At 46.1% G+C, this 17,593-nt stretch overlaps 1 protein-coding gene across 1 annotated transcript in view; it reads left to right on the top strand.

Annotated features, from left to right (window-relative positions):
* OVCH1 (ovochymase 1) overlaps positions 1-17,593 on the top strand; it is a 1,371,455-nt gene that overhangs the window by 362,775 nt on the left and 991,087 nt on the right. Inside the window, exon 8 of the mRNA XM_078673763.1 lies at positions 15,086-15,293. Coding sequence (XP_078529889.1) covers positions 15,086-15,293 — 208 coding nt within the window. The remainder of the gene's footprint in view (positions 1-15,085; positions 15,294-17,593) is intronic.

Raw genomic sequence — 17,593 nt, 5'->3', positions numbered from 1 at the left:
TCTATTCTTGTTCCTGTTGCTAGTCTTCTCCTCCACGATCTCGATCCTCCGACTCGCTCGGGTGCCTGCTGTCTAACCAGTCTGATGCCACCTCAGGGTTATCCTAGAATCGAGCTTTCCCGTTGAGTTCCACACGCAGGCGGGCCAGGAACATCATAGCGTATTTAGACCCTTGTCTGAGTTTCTTCTTTACCGGCAGCAAGCTCTGTCGTTGTTTTTGCACCATTTGAGTAAAGTCTGGAAAAAAGGAGAGCGTCGCATTTTCATGCCGCAGGGGGGGTCCCTCACGTGCCGCATGGAGGATCGCGTCTCTGTTTTTAAAATTTAGGACCCTCGCGATCATCTGGCGAGGGGGGGCCCCAGGCCTGGGCCTTCCCCCCAGCACTCTGTGTGCGCGTTCGACTGTGAAAAGGTTACTCAGTCCCTTGGGCTTAAGGTGCTTAAGGACCATATTCTCGACAAACCGGTCCGGGGTTGGGCCTTCTGATTTTTTGGGCACCCCAAGAATGCAAATGTTATGCCTAGCCCTCCCCTCATATTAGTCAAGCTTGCGATCCATCATGGTTCTTGAGGTCTTCAGGTCTCTCACTTCTTGCTGCAACAATGCCACGTAATCAATCAGACTAGTAGTCTTGAGCTCAAGTGATTTTGACTTTCTCACTCGCCTTTGATAGATCTGCCCGTATCAAGTTTACCTCAATTGTGACCTTGTCCAACTTATCATCTAAAGCTTCCATTCTTTGGCCCAAGGATGCCTGGGCCACATTTATGGCTGCCATGACATCTGTCAGAGTTGGTTCAGTGGGAGGGCCTGTAGCGTCTCCCCCCACCGATTAAGCGCTCTTCATTTCTGTGGGGGACCCTTTAGGCATAGTATATCGGTCCAACTTATTGGTTTGAATGTTTCTGGACCCCTTGGAGGACCTAGAGGAGAATTTTTCAGATTCTGGCTCAGTTGCCATCTTAATGCCATTTCTGCGTTGCTGTCTATCAACGGCAAAAGGAGTATCCTAGATGTCCAGGGTCCCGGGCCCCCCGTGCATCTTCCGGTCACTCCAGGACTAGCCGCCCAGTCGCAGTGCCCCCAGGAGTCTCAACAGATCAACACCCAGCTATTTCGGCCAACAGGCAGGTGGAGCAGCATGCACGACCACCGGACATCCAACACTCAATGGACAAATTGCATTCACCAGCTCCCACTCCTACGCCCAAAGAGCGGGCCGTTTGAGTCAATTGTCCAGATGCTGGGCGCAGACAGTGCCAATTAGACAGGGCCACCCTGTTTCAGACGTCCGTCTCCTCACCAGCAGCACAACCTCTCGCTTGTCCCCCACGGCCAACACCCGGACCGGATGAATCACTGGGGGTAGCACATGTTCCGCGGCTCCAATCAGCTGCTCGACTCACCCCATGACATTATTGGCAGGGTAGACACACCGCAGTAAGGTAGGGTATTTCCTGCAAGGACATCCCCGGGGCCGCTGCCCTTCCACAGTCCGCAGTACTCCACACTCGAACAGGGTGTCGAACTGGCCACCACCACTCGCCACGCAGTCAATATAGTTGGCACCACCTGCCTGCAACCTGCTCACCTCGCTAGCTCCTCCACGTACTCGGGCACCACGAGGCTTTGTATTTGCCGCAATGAGGGGCAGCATCATCAATATACTGCCCACCGGAGCCCCAGTACTCGATTCCTCTCGCCCTCTGCATCGCGCTGAAACACCGCCGGCCCCGGCTTGCTGCCCCGCAGCACGGTGCTTTGTATTTATGCCGGGTGACCCCCTCTTGTGTTTCTCACAGGGCAGGTCAGATGAATTTCACGGCTTCCTGGCCTCACAGCGGCCGCACCGCTAACACTACATTTCCGCCGGGTCTGCCACAGTAATGAATGCGCCTTTTGGGTATTTTACAGGGCCGGACCGGCTACTTCCGGTTTGTGGCCCCGATGTTTGTTCATTTGGCGGTGGGCTCCTTGCCTACTCGAGCCCCCTGCATCAGATGCCGGTAGGCCGCAGACCACACCACAGTACGGCCTAACTTCAGTTCGAAGCACCATAGGCGGCCTGGAGAAACAGCGGGGGAGTCGCTTCGCCTGATCTTTCCGGGAGTGGTGTTATGATGCAGGATCAATGCCAGGATGTGGAGGCTGGTGTCGAGCTCTCACATGGCCATCTTGGTCACGCGCGTGGCTCCTCCCCGATATGTAATAGGACTACTTAATTAATGTTGTTAGTGTATAGATTTCCTTATCTCCTGCTGCATTTGCGCTGCCGGAATCATGCTGCCGGCTAGAATGAACTGACGGCTGTATTCCTTTTAAAGTGGGAAGCAGCGAGATTATCTTTTACATCTTCAATGAAAGTGCCCAGGTCGGTGGGGGCCGTTGCAAGTTTGGCTATTTAACAAGTCTACTTCAATGTACATTTTGTTTGACTGATGAGACAGAACATCTAATGTCAGCCGTAAGGTTCTAAACAGCAGGTCCCTTACATCCCATAGACCTGTTGATGCATTAAGCCCTTTGTGTTGGAAAGTCCGAAAGGTGTTTTTTTCCCCGCTATCTCACTCTCTGACTGGCCCTGTTTGTGTCCCAATATCTACTGTGCTCCGGATAGTGAGGTGTCCCATTTGAGCCATTGGGTGAGTTCAGATTGCCCCATGGCTGATTCACCCCCTCCTCTGGTGGGGTAAATCAACCCAGGGACAATGTGAACCCTCCTTAGGCGGTTTCTTGATGCTTATGAGATTTTTTTTCCCCCATGCTGCTGGCTGTACTGTACTAGCAAGCCACTGATCTCCCCTTAGTATTGTCGAGCTGTGTAGTTATAACGCCTCCCCAGTTACGCCCCCCCCAGGTTGTTCTTATTGTCTTTAGACCACATAAAAGTTTGAATCAAGTTGAGGCTAACCCGGTATAGATCTTGGGCTCAACAGATGTGGTTCCTGCGACCCTTAAGCTTCTGGACGATATACATCTTGTGCATCAAGTCCGGGCGGACTTTTCAAACCATTCAGGCCTGAAACCACTATATTCCTGATTCCATTTGTAAGTAACAGTGTGGTGGCATTTGGGGTGATAGCAACCTAAAGGAGAGTAACTCCCAATCAGTTACCTGGCCCCAGGCTATTTATTTGCTGGTGTTGATTCAGCAGACTCTCCCATCTTGTGAGCCTCCATGTCCTGGGTTGCCTCGTGCAGGGAGGCTGTTTAGACTTATGGTCAGAAAAGTTGGTGTTTGGAGGATTTTCATGTTGACTGTTGCAGAGAAAATGGCCCAGATGGATCTTTTAAGAAGTCTAATTTTGATGACACCTTTATGGATTACTCAAACATGTGAGTCACTAGAGGGATTAGGAACTCTAGCAACTTTATACTTGATGCTTTTTATGGCAGTTGGAGCTTGCAGCTTATTTTTCCATACCAATGGTTGCTGTGCCCATACCCGTCTGGACTGCATGTTGCCCCTTTGGATGCTCTTACAGCTTTTCACTAGCTGGTGTGTGCTTTTGAAGAAGGGGAGTATAATGTCCTTTTATAATTTTGTTGGGTTTACAGGCCGAGAAATGCACCTGCAGTGATTTTTCAGAGAACTGCAATGCCCAATCTGAAAACTGGTATCCTGATGAGCCACTGAGTGTTGGAGAGCCACATTGGTGCATAGTCCTGGAGAGTTATCTAGTTACAGGCTTTGTTTATATCTTCATTGATGCCTTTCTTTGACTGGAGAACTACCTCTGCATCAGCCAAGTCCCTCCACCAAAGATCGTTCCTCCAACCTCATCTGTCTGGAAGCTGGGCTGACCGACTAACCTCTGACAGTCTTGGGCCTGGCTTTGAGGACACTGGCAAACCGGTCCCTGCAGGGTGGTGGTGACTGAGTTGAAGTTAAAGTTGTGATGAGGTGGCAGCAGTAGTCTCGGGCAGCAAGCGGCAGACTTGGTTAGTGCGAGCATCGGCATGAGCACGCCCATGCATTATTTCTGTAATTTCTGTCTGTTCTGACTGAGCAAGGCAAAAGTTTTGTTTGAGATATTATTGGTTTATGACCAAAACCAAGTCTTTGAACTGATGCAGTAGAGTTCCATGAATTCAGCTTTGTCTCTTTTCTTACGGTATGAACCATAGTGCCAAGAGGTTTTAAAGACCTTTACCCTCAAAGCTTCCCCAGTCCTAATCTAAATCCAGGATTAACATCTGTGCCCCTTATATTAGTGGAGGCACCATAACTTCGTAGGCCCAAAGTATGGGTTCAATCAAAGGACCATGTAGAAAAACGTAGAGTAGCTGTGGGTCACATAACAAGCTGCCGACTCTCTATACACCTGACAGAAAGAGAATGATAAATAGAGCCACGTACTTACAAAATATATGTGAGACAGTTTACACAAAAGAGGATATTTTCTGTATGTGGAAAAATACCCATCAGTTGTCGATCGAGACCGCCCTTATCATCTGGGATCCTTCACACCAGGAAGGGTAGGTATTACAACCCCATTCAAATAAATTGCATGATAAGTGTGTCCCAGTGAAACAGAGGCAAAATGGGCATGTAATGACCACTTTAAAGCAGTGCAAAGAATGTGAGTGAAACAAAAAATTGAATGAAGTGCCAAAAAGACTAAAATTGGAGAGGAAAGAGGAAAGAAATTTTAATCAGTACCGCTCTGCTTCCAAATCAATAAAACCAGTGTGATATAGTAGTTTTAGCAAATAGTTACTATGTGTATTAACAGGTCAACATGTTTCTGCAGGCTAAAGGACCCTAGTGGGTGTCTGCTGCTTTCATCAGGACCAGATGACGCTACTGCTTATTAAGTGATAAACAAAAATTTTTTGTGATTTAAAAAAAAAGGACAAATTTCACCTGGGTATCCTAGGTGTAGACATTCTCCTAGTTGATGATCCAGACATCAAGAGTAGTGGATTAGTCAAGGTCAGGTACATAAAAAGACAGACAAAATACAAACACATATAGATTAACAACTGGATGAGTATTCATCTCTATTGTAGTCAAATGTGGGATTGGAACCAAAAATCTTATTTATTCATTATTTGGCCCATGTGTCACATATCTGTACACTAATCCTCCAGGTAAATAGAGCCCCGCTCTAGTAAGGAAATACAAAAAAGAGAGTTACACAGACATGTCAGAAACCAACTTCGCAAAACCACTCATGGCGTCGGGCATATACACTTCTTCTGCCCCTTTTATCGCCTGAAAGTCATATTCAGCCCAGATCTTTAAATGCTTCACGGCTCATAAAGCCCCCCATGTCTCTCGTTGTCACTATGGCAATCAACCCTACTCACAACACGTGCAGCCATAGTTCGATTGCTCTCGTGCTGTAAAGCCACAATACCAGCATGCCTGTTGTAATCTCATGCATTCCGGTATGAGATTATAAATTTGTAATGCCGATAAATTTTGTTATTAGTAACCAGGGTTAATCTTTAAAAAGACCACTTATGAAATGTTGCCTCATATACAGTGTAGATACTGTTTCTACGTTTGAACATGGTTCTGGTTAGTGATCGGTAACACTCGCAACTTCAAAAAACCCAGCCTTAGCCAAAGTCCTCCGCTCCATATCTTATCCGTTACAAGCCCTCGCCCTTCGCGCTATTTTTCCAGTTAGAAGATGGTACTGGTGTCTTTGTATTAGGCTTACCTGACCGTCGGTACTCCGGGCGTCCCTCTAGGCTGTCTCGGGGAGGTACCTGGTCAGCTATCGGGCGCATATTTAATCTTCGCGCTGGCGGTGGAAAATGATGTCACATACGTCAATAACGTGCTTCCCCCTTAGTTTCATGGGGGATATAGTTTTTAAGAATTTAACGCCCTCTTCTGATGCATGTTTGTATATCTTAAGACGTGAAAGATTATTCATACATCGAGAGATAGTAAAGGATTAATATAGCTGACATTGATTATTCCCTGGCGGTAAATCTTCGATATATAATAGCACTTAACTGATGAGTTTTGGCAGGTCAACCAATCGCATCAGTACAGAAGCCGTACTATTAGCGTGACTACTGTCGATTAGGGCATAGAGGCGGTGTTATGTTTTGCACCTTAATTACAAATACTAACAACTTTTATTATTTATTAATGCAAAAAAAGAGCCTCACATCAAATGTTACCCTGGAAAATAGTGCCGGTTGATAATCAGCACCACTCTTAATCCTAAATAATTTTCAGAAGCCCCAGCTTATAGCCAAAATACTCAGCCTCATGATTAGTCAAAAAAGGGAAAATTTTTATATTTTAATTTTTAACCGGAGTGTATTTTGTAAAAAAGACAACTTGTCACTTATGAGCTGTAGCATATCAGTGTAGCACGTTGGAAAATCATCATGTTTAGTAGTCACTGTTCTTTGTAGATGGAAAGTCAGCTATGGTATGATTACTCCATTGCATTCTAAATACAACTGTTCACCCTCAGAACTAAAAATATTTTTATGGGGCCTCAATTTGAGCAAGTCACTATTCCTTATAGATGGAAAGTCGCTGTAGTGTGATTCATCCATCACGTTCTAAATACAACCGTTCACCCTCAGAACTAAGAGCATTTTAGCAGGGCCTCAATTCAGGCAGTGTGCGGCAAGCCAACATAATGGACAAGAACACTAAGTTGTGCCTATGTACTTATCCTAACTATAGGCCAATCGCACCGCAAATGCCAGACCCTCTAGTCCCAGATAGTCGTTACCTGCTTGAAGATGTATAACAACAAAGCAGAATATCATCATTCGTCTGGGGTCCTCAATCTAATAGTTTATAATGACATCCACGGGATGTCCTCATTTAGACCCCCTTTGTCTGAATTAAGCTTATATACCCATTTTTGTTCCTTTTTGAAGAGAAATTTGCTCACATCAGTCACCTGTGTGGGAATCAAGGGCTGCTCAATCACTGTCCAGACAAAGTTTGTAGGCGCAGGCCCCACCTCCAAAAAATGGTTGGTCAGACATGTAGCTTGTTTCCGGCATCTGATGGTGCTTTTATGCTCGGAAATACGAGTCTTCATTTTTCTGGTCGTCATGCCCACGTACTTTAGCTAGCAGGGACAAGTAATTAAGTATATCAAATTGTGGCTGTTACAATTTGTATAGCGTTTTTGTTGCCAAGGTCGATCACTCCCTAGGTCAATACTGGTCGATCTTGAAGTTTGTGGACAAGCCGCACAGTTACCACATGGATGGTGTACCTCGACTGCCGGCATGTCCCAGAGTGTGCCCACTGCTCGTGGAATTTTAGTCTTGGGTCTCGTATGTACTAATTGATCTTTAAGATTTTGGCCACGTTTAAAAGCAAACAGAGGCATTGGTAAGGTGTCTGATCCAGTATTCAAGTTGGCCCAGTGCTTTCTGACAATCTTCTGTATACTATTTGAGAGGTTTTAGTCTTTTTGGCACTTCATTCCATTTTTTGTTTCACTCACATTCTTTGCACTGCTTTAAAGTTGTCAGTACACTACCATTTTGCCTCTGTTTCACTGGGACACCCTTTTCATGCAATTAATTTGAATGGGGTTGTAATACCTACCCTTCCTGGTGTGAAGGATCCCAGATGATAAGAGCGGTCTCGATCGGCAACTGATGGGTATTTTTCCACATACAGAAAATATCCTCTTTTTGTCTAAACTGTCTCACATATATTTTGTAAGTACGTGGCTCTATTTATCATTCTCTTTCTGTCAGGTGTATAGAGAGTCGGCAGCTTGTGATGTGACCCACAGCTACTCTAAGTTTTTCTACATTGACTTGTTTGGGGGTTGTAGCTGTGTTAGGTCGGTAAATATCCCTTTGGACCCTATCATCACCGTATTGTTCATGTTCAATCAAAGGACATCCAAAATGTTTTGAATTTCTTGAGCCTATCAAATGTCGACATAGCTTGGATATTTAAATGATCTAGGTGCAACTTCCATTTTAACTTTTTATAAAGTCATACCCAGATATTTATACAAGGGCAGCTCCTTCACCATCATTTCTCAGTTTAACCACATAGATGGTTTACTTTTTTTTACCTAACACCAACCTATTCGTATTTTCTATAATAGTGATTTATTTATCAAACATTTATTAGAGTATTTAATTGTATTTATAAGCTTACCTGAGTCCTCTAGGATTACTAAATCATCAGCATATCCAATCCAATCCAATCAGAAATTTGTATAGCGCGCTAATCACCCAGAGGGTCTCAAGGCCCTTAAGGGGGAGGGGTTCGCTATTGATCGAACAGCCAGGTTTTGAGTTGTTTTCTAAAGGAGAGGTGGTCCTGGGTAAGACGGAGGTGGGTGGGTGGGGAGGGAGTTCCAGGTCTTTGACGCCAGGTAGGAGAAGGATCTTCCTCCCATGGTGGCTCTTCGGATGCGTGGAATCGCGGCGAGGGCTTAATTGGATGATCGCAGTTGGCGGTGGGAGTGTAAAAGGTTAGGCGATTGTTGAGGTATTTGGGTCCTAGGTCGTGGAGGGCCTTGTGTGCGTGGGTGAGGAGACGGAACGTGATTCTCTTGCTGACGGGGAGCCAGTGAAGGTCTCTTAGGTGTTCGGATATGTGGCTTTGTCGAGGTATGTCCAGGATGAGTCGAGCGGAGGCGTTCTGCATGCGTTGAAGTCTTTTCTGCAGTTTGGCTGTGGTTCTGGTGTAGAGGGTTGTTACCGTAGTCCAGTCGGCTGGTGACAAGTGCTTGAGTGTCCGTCTTCCTTGTTTCGATGGGGATCCATCTGAAGATCTTTCGGAGCATGCGTAAGATGTTAAAACATGATGATGAGACGGCGTTGACTTGTCTGGTCATCGAGAGGGAGGAGTCTAGGATGAAGCCCAGGTTGCGTGCATGGTCTGTTGGTTTGGGTGCGCTGCCAAGGGCCGGAGGCCACCAGGAGTCGTCCCTGGCAGAGGGGGATGATCCTAGGATGAGGACTTCTGTCTTGTCTGAGTTCAGTTTTAGGCTGCTGTTCATCCACTCGGCTACTTCTTTCATCCCTTCGTGTAGGTTGGTTCTGGCGGTGGTTGGGTCTTTGGTGAGGGAGAGGATTAGCTGAGTGTTGTCCGCGTAGGAGATGTTTAGGTTGTGTTGGTGTGCGATGGATGCGAGGGGGCTCATGTAGACGTTGAAGAGGGTGGGGCTGAGTGATGATCCTTGTGGTACGCCGCAGATGACTTTGGTGCCTCTGATCTGAAAGGGGGGAGGCGGACTCTCTGGGTTCTTCCGGCGAGGAACGAGATGATCCAATCCAATGCCTTATCTTGTATCCCGATGTTTCTGAGGCGTTCTACTAGGGTGCGGTGGCAAACCGTGTCGAACGCTGCGGAGAGGTCCAGGAGGATGAGGGCCGCTGTTTCCCTGTTGTCGAGTAGGGTTCGGATGTCGTCTGTGGCTGCGATGAGGCCGGTCTCGGTGCTGTGGTTGGCTCGGAAGCCGGACTGTGAAGGGTCGAGGGAACCGTTAGACTCAAGGAAGGCGGTGAGCTGCTTGTTGACGGTCTTCTCTATGACATTGGCGGGGAATGGGAGGAGCGAGATGGGGCGGTAGTTCTTAAGTTCGGTGGGGTCTGCTGAAGGTTTCTTCAGAAGGGCGCTGAGTTCGGCATGCTTCCAGCTCTCCGGGAAGGTAGCGGTGTTGAAGGAGCAGTTGATGATGTCCCGGAGTTGGGGTGCGATGGCGGAGTTGGCCTTATTGAAGATGTGATGGGGGCATGGGTCGGTAGGTGATCCGGAGTGGATGGAGTTCATCATGCGGATGGTGTCTTCGGTGCTGATCGGGGTCCAGGCGCGGAGGGTGGCGGTGGGGGGTTTCGGTTCAGTGGTAGGGGCAGTGGTCTGGTCGCCGAAGCTGTTGTGTATGTCTGCGATCTTGCTGTGAAAGAACGAGGCGAGAGTCGCAGAGGTCTTGAGAGGGAGTGATGTCGTTGTTGCCGGCGCTGGGATTGGTGAGCTCTATGACGATGCTGAAGAGTCCCTTGCTGTTGTGGGCGTTGTTGTCTAGTCGATCCTTAAATGCTGACTTCTTGGTGGTGCGGATCATTAGTAGACATTATCTATGCCGCCTTCACATGCAAGAGGAGAATGTGTAAAGTAGCCTGTACTGCGGCTGGAAGGTCTGCAAGGTACTTTGAAAAGAAGGTGGGGTCTAGCACACAACTCTGGCTTACCCCATTGTTAATCAGACCTTTCTGGGAAACTGTGCCTCTATCTAACACCACCCTGGCCCGGCTTCCATGATGTAGCTTTCGTAATATAGCCAACTAGGTACTTGGAATTTTCATACTATGTAGGTTTACCCTGAGGAGTTGTCCGATCAATTAAAAATTAAATCAAAGGCCATACAGAAATCAACAAAGCAGCAAAGCAAGCCTTTTCTGATTTCTATGTATTATTAAGCCATCTCCCAGTGACCGAAACAGTGCTTGGTCTTGAGATTCCTTCTTTAATCCCTCCTTTTTCAATTGGTATTACATTTTACTCGTCAATCTGAGCTTTCAGGTGTTCCAGATTAACTCCTGCAGCTCTAGACAAATTAGTTTTCCAATTAGCCCTTTTATAGATTTTTCCAATAAGTAAGAAAAATGTACCTCTTCCAAAATGAAGCCTTTCCTACTGGCTGTACTTTTTCTCTCATATAAATCTTTGAGCGATAATTAATTCTTCTCCTGCGTACCCCTTTGCACCAATTTCCAGAACTTCTTCATATCCTTTGTTCCCAAACACCACCAACATTTCATCCCAATTTGATTTCTATTATAACTTTTGTGTTTCTTTTTAATTAAAGCAGCATAGTCTGCCTTAGTTTTACTGTATTTTCTGTCCCAACTATTACTACACATTTGTTCCTTTTTTGCTTTATCCTTCTAAGTTTTTTTTTTAGATCCGAATGTTGGACGTTAAACCACCTGGTATTCCTTGGACTCTTAATCAACTCTTGATACTGATGTGGTACAGTTCTTCAGTTCTGCTGTTAAGTATTGAGCTGCTTTATGAATAGTCCATGAATACAATTTTAGTGTCTTCAATTCACTTTGCTCATCCCTAATTCTATAGACAACTGTAGTTGAGCCAGTGCTACATATAATTTCCTTTACTGTTCTTTTTGAATAGTTAATGTTTAGCTGTATTGCTTGTTCTGTACCTTCATTACCAGGTTTAATCCAATGGTTAGGGGCCAATGATCACTACAGTCCATCTTTTGCACCTCAAGTTTTACATAGCACAAACTCCCAATACTGAGTAGATATGTAATTATTTGGGCCTTTCTACTTACCATGGGGGAATGTTTCTTTTGCAGGTAAATCTAATGGCATCTGCCCGGTTAATACAAATGAACCCGAATATTAAAGTTGTTTGCATTTCTCGTGCAATATTCAAATTAAAACAATTTGGTATTTAGTATGTTGTATTCAGAGACGGTATCTCCTAACACACCATCTTTCCTAACTGAGTAAGGAGAACATTAAAATACCCCATAATTATTAAAGGAGTCGTTTAAATAAAATTCACTAAGAATCCTTAATTCATTACTTAGCAACTTTAACTGTCCCAAGTTGTATTGGTTCCCTAACATTGAGACATCGATGTTTGCCGCAGTTATACTCCATAAAAGACGAGTTTATATGCACAAGTTACTACTTGTGTAACGATATATCTGTAAGAGACATTAGTGATAGATTCCTTACCTTAGAATATCCCCAGGCGTCAGACTGGATCCGGAAAGTTTTTCGTCAGCAGTACCCCTGAGCGTTGGTAGGTCCTCATGCGGCTACGCATCCGTCGCTGGTGTCGTAAGCGCCGAGATGACGTCACGGAGACTACTTAGGCGCCACCCATGCACGCTTACGTCAGTTCTGTACACGACTTTCCGCGCCAGCAATGCAGAGCCATGCAAGAAACTGACCACTGGTGCCATGAAACTAGGGTCCTGAAAGGGATGACCTTAACCCTAGAAATCCGTTTGCAGAACGGGAAGGATGGGTGGGATGGTAAGGAATCTATCACTAATTAAAGTCTCTTACAGATAGATCGTTACACAAGTAGTAACTCGTGCATCTGAAAGAGACATGCTAGATTCCTTACCTTAGAATAGATACCCCAGCAATACCAACCCCGGTGGTGGGTCTGCGAGCAAGATTACACCAGAAAGTCACAGAGAACAGAACGGCCAAAGAAGCAGTCTCTCCGGACTTGTCTGTCAAGGCAGTAATGCTTGGTAAATGTGTGCAGCGAAGCCCACGTAGCTGCCTGACCAATATCCTGCAAGGGAACGCCGCATCCCAAAGGCAGTAGTGGCTGCCGTCGCCCTGGTAGAATGGGCATGTAGCCCCACAGGAGGCTCCTTCTTAGCAAAAGAGTAACATGCTTTGATGTACAGAACGACCCATCGAGAATGGTCCGTTTTGTTTTCGGCCCAACCTTTTTTGGCACCCACGTAGCCAACAAAGAGATGGTCATCCACCCAGAACTGTTGTGTGCGCTTCCGATAGAACAAGAACGCACGTTTTGGGTCCAGACGGTGGAGCCTCTCTTCCTCTTTTGAAGGATGCGGAAAGAAGGTGGGCCAAGTGATGGTCTGCCCGATGTGAAAGGGCGTGACAACCTTTGGCAGGAAAGGACGGGTCCTTAAAACCATCTTGTCCTGATGAACGGAAAGGAGGTTTGGAAGAAAGAGCCTAGAGCTCACTCACTCACTCTTCTGGCAGAGGTGATAGCTACCAGGAAAGCCGTCGAGAGTGAGAAGACGCAAAGGACAGTTATGAAGGGGCTCAAAGGGAGCGCACATCAGATATGTCAAGACAAGTGTTAGGTGGCCTGGACTGAGTCAAAGACATCTGGGTGGAGAAATGCGGTGTGCAGATGCCAGGGCAGGAGTGGGGCTGGATAGCCAAACTGGTCTTCAAAGGGAGAAAGACAGAACAGGAACCAGACCCCCCCCCACTTCCTGCACCCCCATCCAGATGTAAGCCCCTGTAATTAAATTAAGAGAGTGGCTGGATGGGGGAGTGTAGGGAAATGTTAGCCACACCTGTGGGTTGGATTAGCCAGACCTGAACTCCAAAGAGATATTCTTCATTTTGGTTTTTGCAGAACAGTGCTTTCTGGGACAACAATTTGCCACATTTTCAAGGAAGTGGTCCTCACAGAGGGTGGCACCCTGCATCCCATTGGTCAGGGTTGCCCCCCTGCTTGCCAGCCCAGAAACCTGGATTAATGTAGTCAGCTTCCTGCCTGGAAACATCAAGAGAAGAGAAGAACTGCCCTGCTGTAGCCCTGGTCTGCACGAAGAGGACAGCACTCATAACTGCACCTGCTGCACACTGTGGCTTTCACAAAAGGGGACTTGCCTTGCTTTAAAGGATTAAGGAGTGGACTCTCTGAAAGCAACAGGGACAAAAGAGCTTCAAGAAGTCACCTGCATTAGCTCCACCAAGAATAGCGCAGCCGACCAGCAACCAGTGGACTTTTAAAAATGTGTCCAGGTGCATTGTGAGAATTGTAGTATCAACTCTCGAAGGAGACACTCCGATTCCGTAACCTTGGCTGGTGTCGTGGATACTTCCTGCCCCCAAAAGGACCTTCTGGAAGAAGAACAGAAGTTTGAGACGATTTGGAGAATTTGTGATAAAAAGCTCCATAGGTTGACCGACCTGTCATCAGGAGTCAAGTCGGTGATGTCAAACTATGACGCAGGTTGAAATTCAGGTTTGCCCTTTGAAAGATCTGAAGCTCTCCCCATCAATGAGAACTGCAACCCGGCCTTCCGAGGAGACTTGCTCGATGTAGAGAGAAAAAGACTCAACAAAGTGACTAAGTCAGAAGGTATAAACTTGACCAGGCACTACCACTCTTCGTATTCAGCCCCTACTCCATCGTGGTTGGCCCGAAGCTTTGACAATGTCCTAGTCAAGCACGATCAGATGTCCCTGTTTAGTGCATCTTGTTTTAAGCACTAGAACATACATTTAATATTTAAAAATGTATCTCTGGTTTCCGACATTGGATTTTTGTCATTTTGGTGCAATTTTAAAGATAAAAATATTTCCTATTTTTATAAAATGGTGTTTGATTTTTATTGTGTTGTCTTACTTATTTACTGTTTTGGTATATTAAATGCTTTATACATGTCTCCTAAGGTAAGCCTGACTGCTTGTGAGCCAAGCTACTAAGGCTGAGCAAGGACTAATTTGACTGGACTTTGTTTGTCATTGTGGTGTTATCCCTAGCTGTAGGTACCTACCTGCAATTACTAATAAAAACCACCTTCCAACACGTGTAATAAGCCTCTTAAATTCTGATAGAAAACTTTGTACCTTTTTTCCTTTACCACTTTGCAGTGCACTGAGCCGTTATGGTCAGTGATGCTAGTATTGTTCTAATACATGAATAATCTGTTTTTATGACTATTTGATAAACAAACCCTCTTTTGCCTATTGTCCTTACATGTTTATTTGTACTTTGACAAAGTCTAAAAAAATAATTTCGGTCTGTGATTACATATTGGTGTACATATCTTTCTCTTCTCCCCCTCCACGAGTGAACCAATTATTTGTTGTCTTGTCATGAGGAATAGCAACACGTTCACACCACTAACATGTCCCTGGCAACAGCAGCATGGCCAACAACATATGCAGAGTGAGAGCAGGCACTAGCATAGGGTTTAGGAAATGAGCGCGCACTAAACTCATGCCTGAAACAAGAGCACTCTCCAACCAACTTCTTACCCTGGAGTGGTTTCGTTTACTCCGGACTGAGTGAATAAGAGAAAATCGTTTTGTAAGAGCATGGAGTTTGAGGAATGCGAATTTTGATTTTCCTTTGCAATTTTTTCTTTTGTCATTCAAAGTGTATGTTTTGGGTAGACCTATTTCCTTGTAATTAATACTTCACTTGTGTAAACATTTAATACTCAAACTGTATTTAAAGTACGAGTATTGACTATTTAACTGTACCCATGGGCCACCTGTACAACTGAAATTCAGTATTTCATGAATATTAAATGTATTTGACAAATGAGCTCTGTGTTCTTCTGGGTGTCTAGTCTTTGGTTTCTAAAATTTAGTTTGATATTTCTCAATCCTGTATTTCAGGGGGACTCTGGAGGACCTTTTGCATGCAAGCTACCCAGTGGATGCTGGGTACTGGCTGGTGTGGTATCCTTTGGCATTGGATGTGCTCGTGCGTGGGATAATGCGACTCTTATTGTGAAAGAGGGCAGCCCCGGTGTGTTTACACAAGTATCATCAATGATGAACTTTGTGACACAAGGAACCAGCATCGCCAGAGGAGCATCCGCAGGTAAAACACCGAGGCCACTGACCAAATGCAAAATGTATGTAACTACGCAGCTGGGAGAATGAGCATGTTTTTATCGGAAAAAATGCATTTGATAAATATTTTCTTTTGAGGTGTTCAATGTCCAAAAAGGTATTTTTTGCATTATGCTTAAATTTCTAAATGGAGTGTCATCTTGTGCAGAGTGAAAAGAACTAATGTCTCTGGCAGTTAAAGCACTGCAAATGAACCTATCAAAATAAATCCATTTCACAGGCCACAGCTTCCCTTTTGAATATTAAGTCAATCAATCAATCATTTGTAAAGCACACTACATACCCGCGAGGGTCTCAAGGCGTTGGGGGGGGCGCTACTGATCGAACAGCCAGGTCTTGAGTACCCTCCTGAAGGTCAGTAGGTCTTGGGTCTGTTGTAGGCTCAGTGGGAGGAAGTTCCATGTCTTGGCGGCGAGGTGGAGAAGGATCTCCCACCGGTGGTTGTTCTTCGAATGCGCGGGACGGTGGCGAGAGAGGTCAGGGGAGCATAGCTGGCAGTTGGGGATGTAGAAGGAGAGCCGTCTGTTGAGGTAGGCTGTGCCAGTCTTGTGGAGTGCCTTGTGTGTGTGGGTGAGGAGCTTGAAGGATATCTTCTTGTTAATGGGGAGCCAGTGCAGGTATCTCAGGTGGGGGTGGTGTGGCCGTGGCGTGGTAGGTCGAGGATCAGTCCTGCCGAGGCGTTTTGGATGTGTTGTAGTTGTTTGAACTTGGTTGGGGCTCCCGCGTAGAGGGCGTTTCCGTAGTCGAGTCTGCTGCTGACGAGGGCCTGGGTGACTGTCTTTCTTGTATCTGTCGGGATCCATCTGTAGATCTTGCGGAGGGTGTTTAAGCAGGAGGAGACGACTGCGTTGACTTGCTTGGTCCTTGAGAGCGTTGAGTCGAGGATGATTCCCACTTTGCGTGCATGGTCGGTGGGTGTTGGGGCTGCCCCCAGTGCCATCGGCCACCAGGAGTCGTCCCAGGCTAAAGGGTTAAAGCCGAGGATGAGGACCTCCGTCTTGTCCGAGTTCAGCTTCAGACAGCTGGTCTTCATCCAGTCGGCAATGGCCTTCATTCCTTCGTGGAGGATGGCTTTGGCTGTGATGGGGTCAGGGGCGTAGCTAGAGCTTGTGGCGCCCGGGGCTATCCTTCAGCTTGGCGCCCCGGGGGGGGGTTTGGGAGGAGGGGTGTAGAAGCTGGGGAAAAAGGTCGGCGAGCACTTGAAAGAGGTCCGAGAGACACGTAGTATCGCCGCTAATAGTTACCTCGATCATGAAAGTTACATGCACATACATGACACGGTCCAAGGCTACGCAGTTGAATACACCGGTGACCGGCAGTACAAAGGAGAACACACAGACTGCATGATCTATCTGGGGACTCAGAAAAACCACATGTGACATCCATCAGAGAGCTGCGTGAACGATTACATGGTAATCCCCTCAGCACAATGCAAACATGCACATGCATGATACTGTTCGGGGATCAATCATCTACAGCTGACATTAAATGACCAAACATCATGGTCCCCCCATTAAAGGAGTGGGGACGTGCACAAAAGTGATGTGCTCTGGGGATCCAAAACCAACTTAACGTGTTGAAGCCTGTGATTCTTTATCTTTCAAAAACAGCAAATCAATTATTCACAGGGAATGACTCACTGTGTGCCCTTAGAACTAAACTCAGCAAAAAGGGGTCAGTCAGCTCCACAACCTTGCCAACACGGGCCCTGAGATTCATAGCTTTTAAACTCGAGCTACTCGAGCTACAGCGTCGTTGATGACTCCAACTCAGTTCCCCAGATTCGAGACGACCACCCTAGCGGTTTGGCCAACTCCTCCCCCCTCCTCCCCCCTAGATAAATGTATTCATCTAAAAAATCTGGCATGGATCCGGCCCTCCAGGACATATTTTGGAGAATCTTGCGCAAGTCGATCAAGATGCTAAGAACTGGGATGTTAAGTGCCTTATGTATTTGGCAGAGCAGCTTGTTACTGATCCGCCTATGAACAGGTAGCTTAATCGAGGGATGCCAACACAGGCTAAAACAATCACTGTTCTAATTCCACAAAATAAGTGTTGTGCAGTTTAAAATACCTGTAGTCTGTCAATCACAACTCAGTAATCTGAGATAGGCTGCAAAGTTTCTAAGGCTCACATTTATGTGTGATGCAACCTCTGAAATTTATAACATATTATTACCCTACTCAAAGGTGCTGTATCATCAAAGTTAAAAGATGCATATAAATTGCCATTTGAAACTTACTGGGAAAAATTGCAGCAATCTTC

Source organism: Lissotriton helveticus, chromosome 1_1, assembly GCF_964261635.1.
Source record: "Lissotriton helveticus chromosome 1_1, aLisHel1.1, whole genome shotgun sequence".
NCBI classification, from domain to species: Eukaryota; Metazoa; Chordata; class Amphibia; order Caudata; family Salamandridae; genus Lissotriton; species Lissotriton helveticus.
This window is presented reverse-complemented; position numbering and strand designations above follow the sequence as displayed.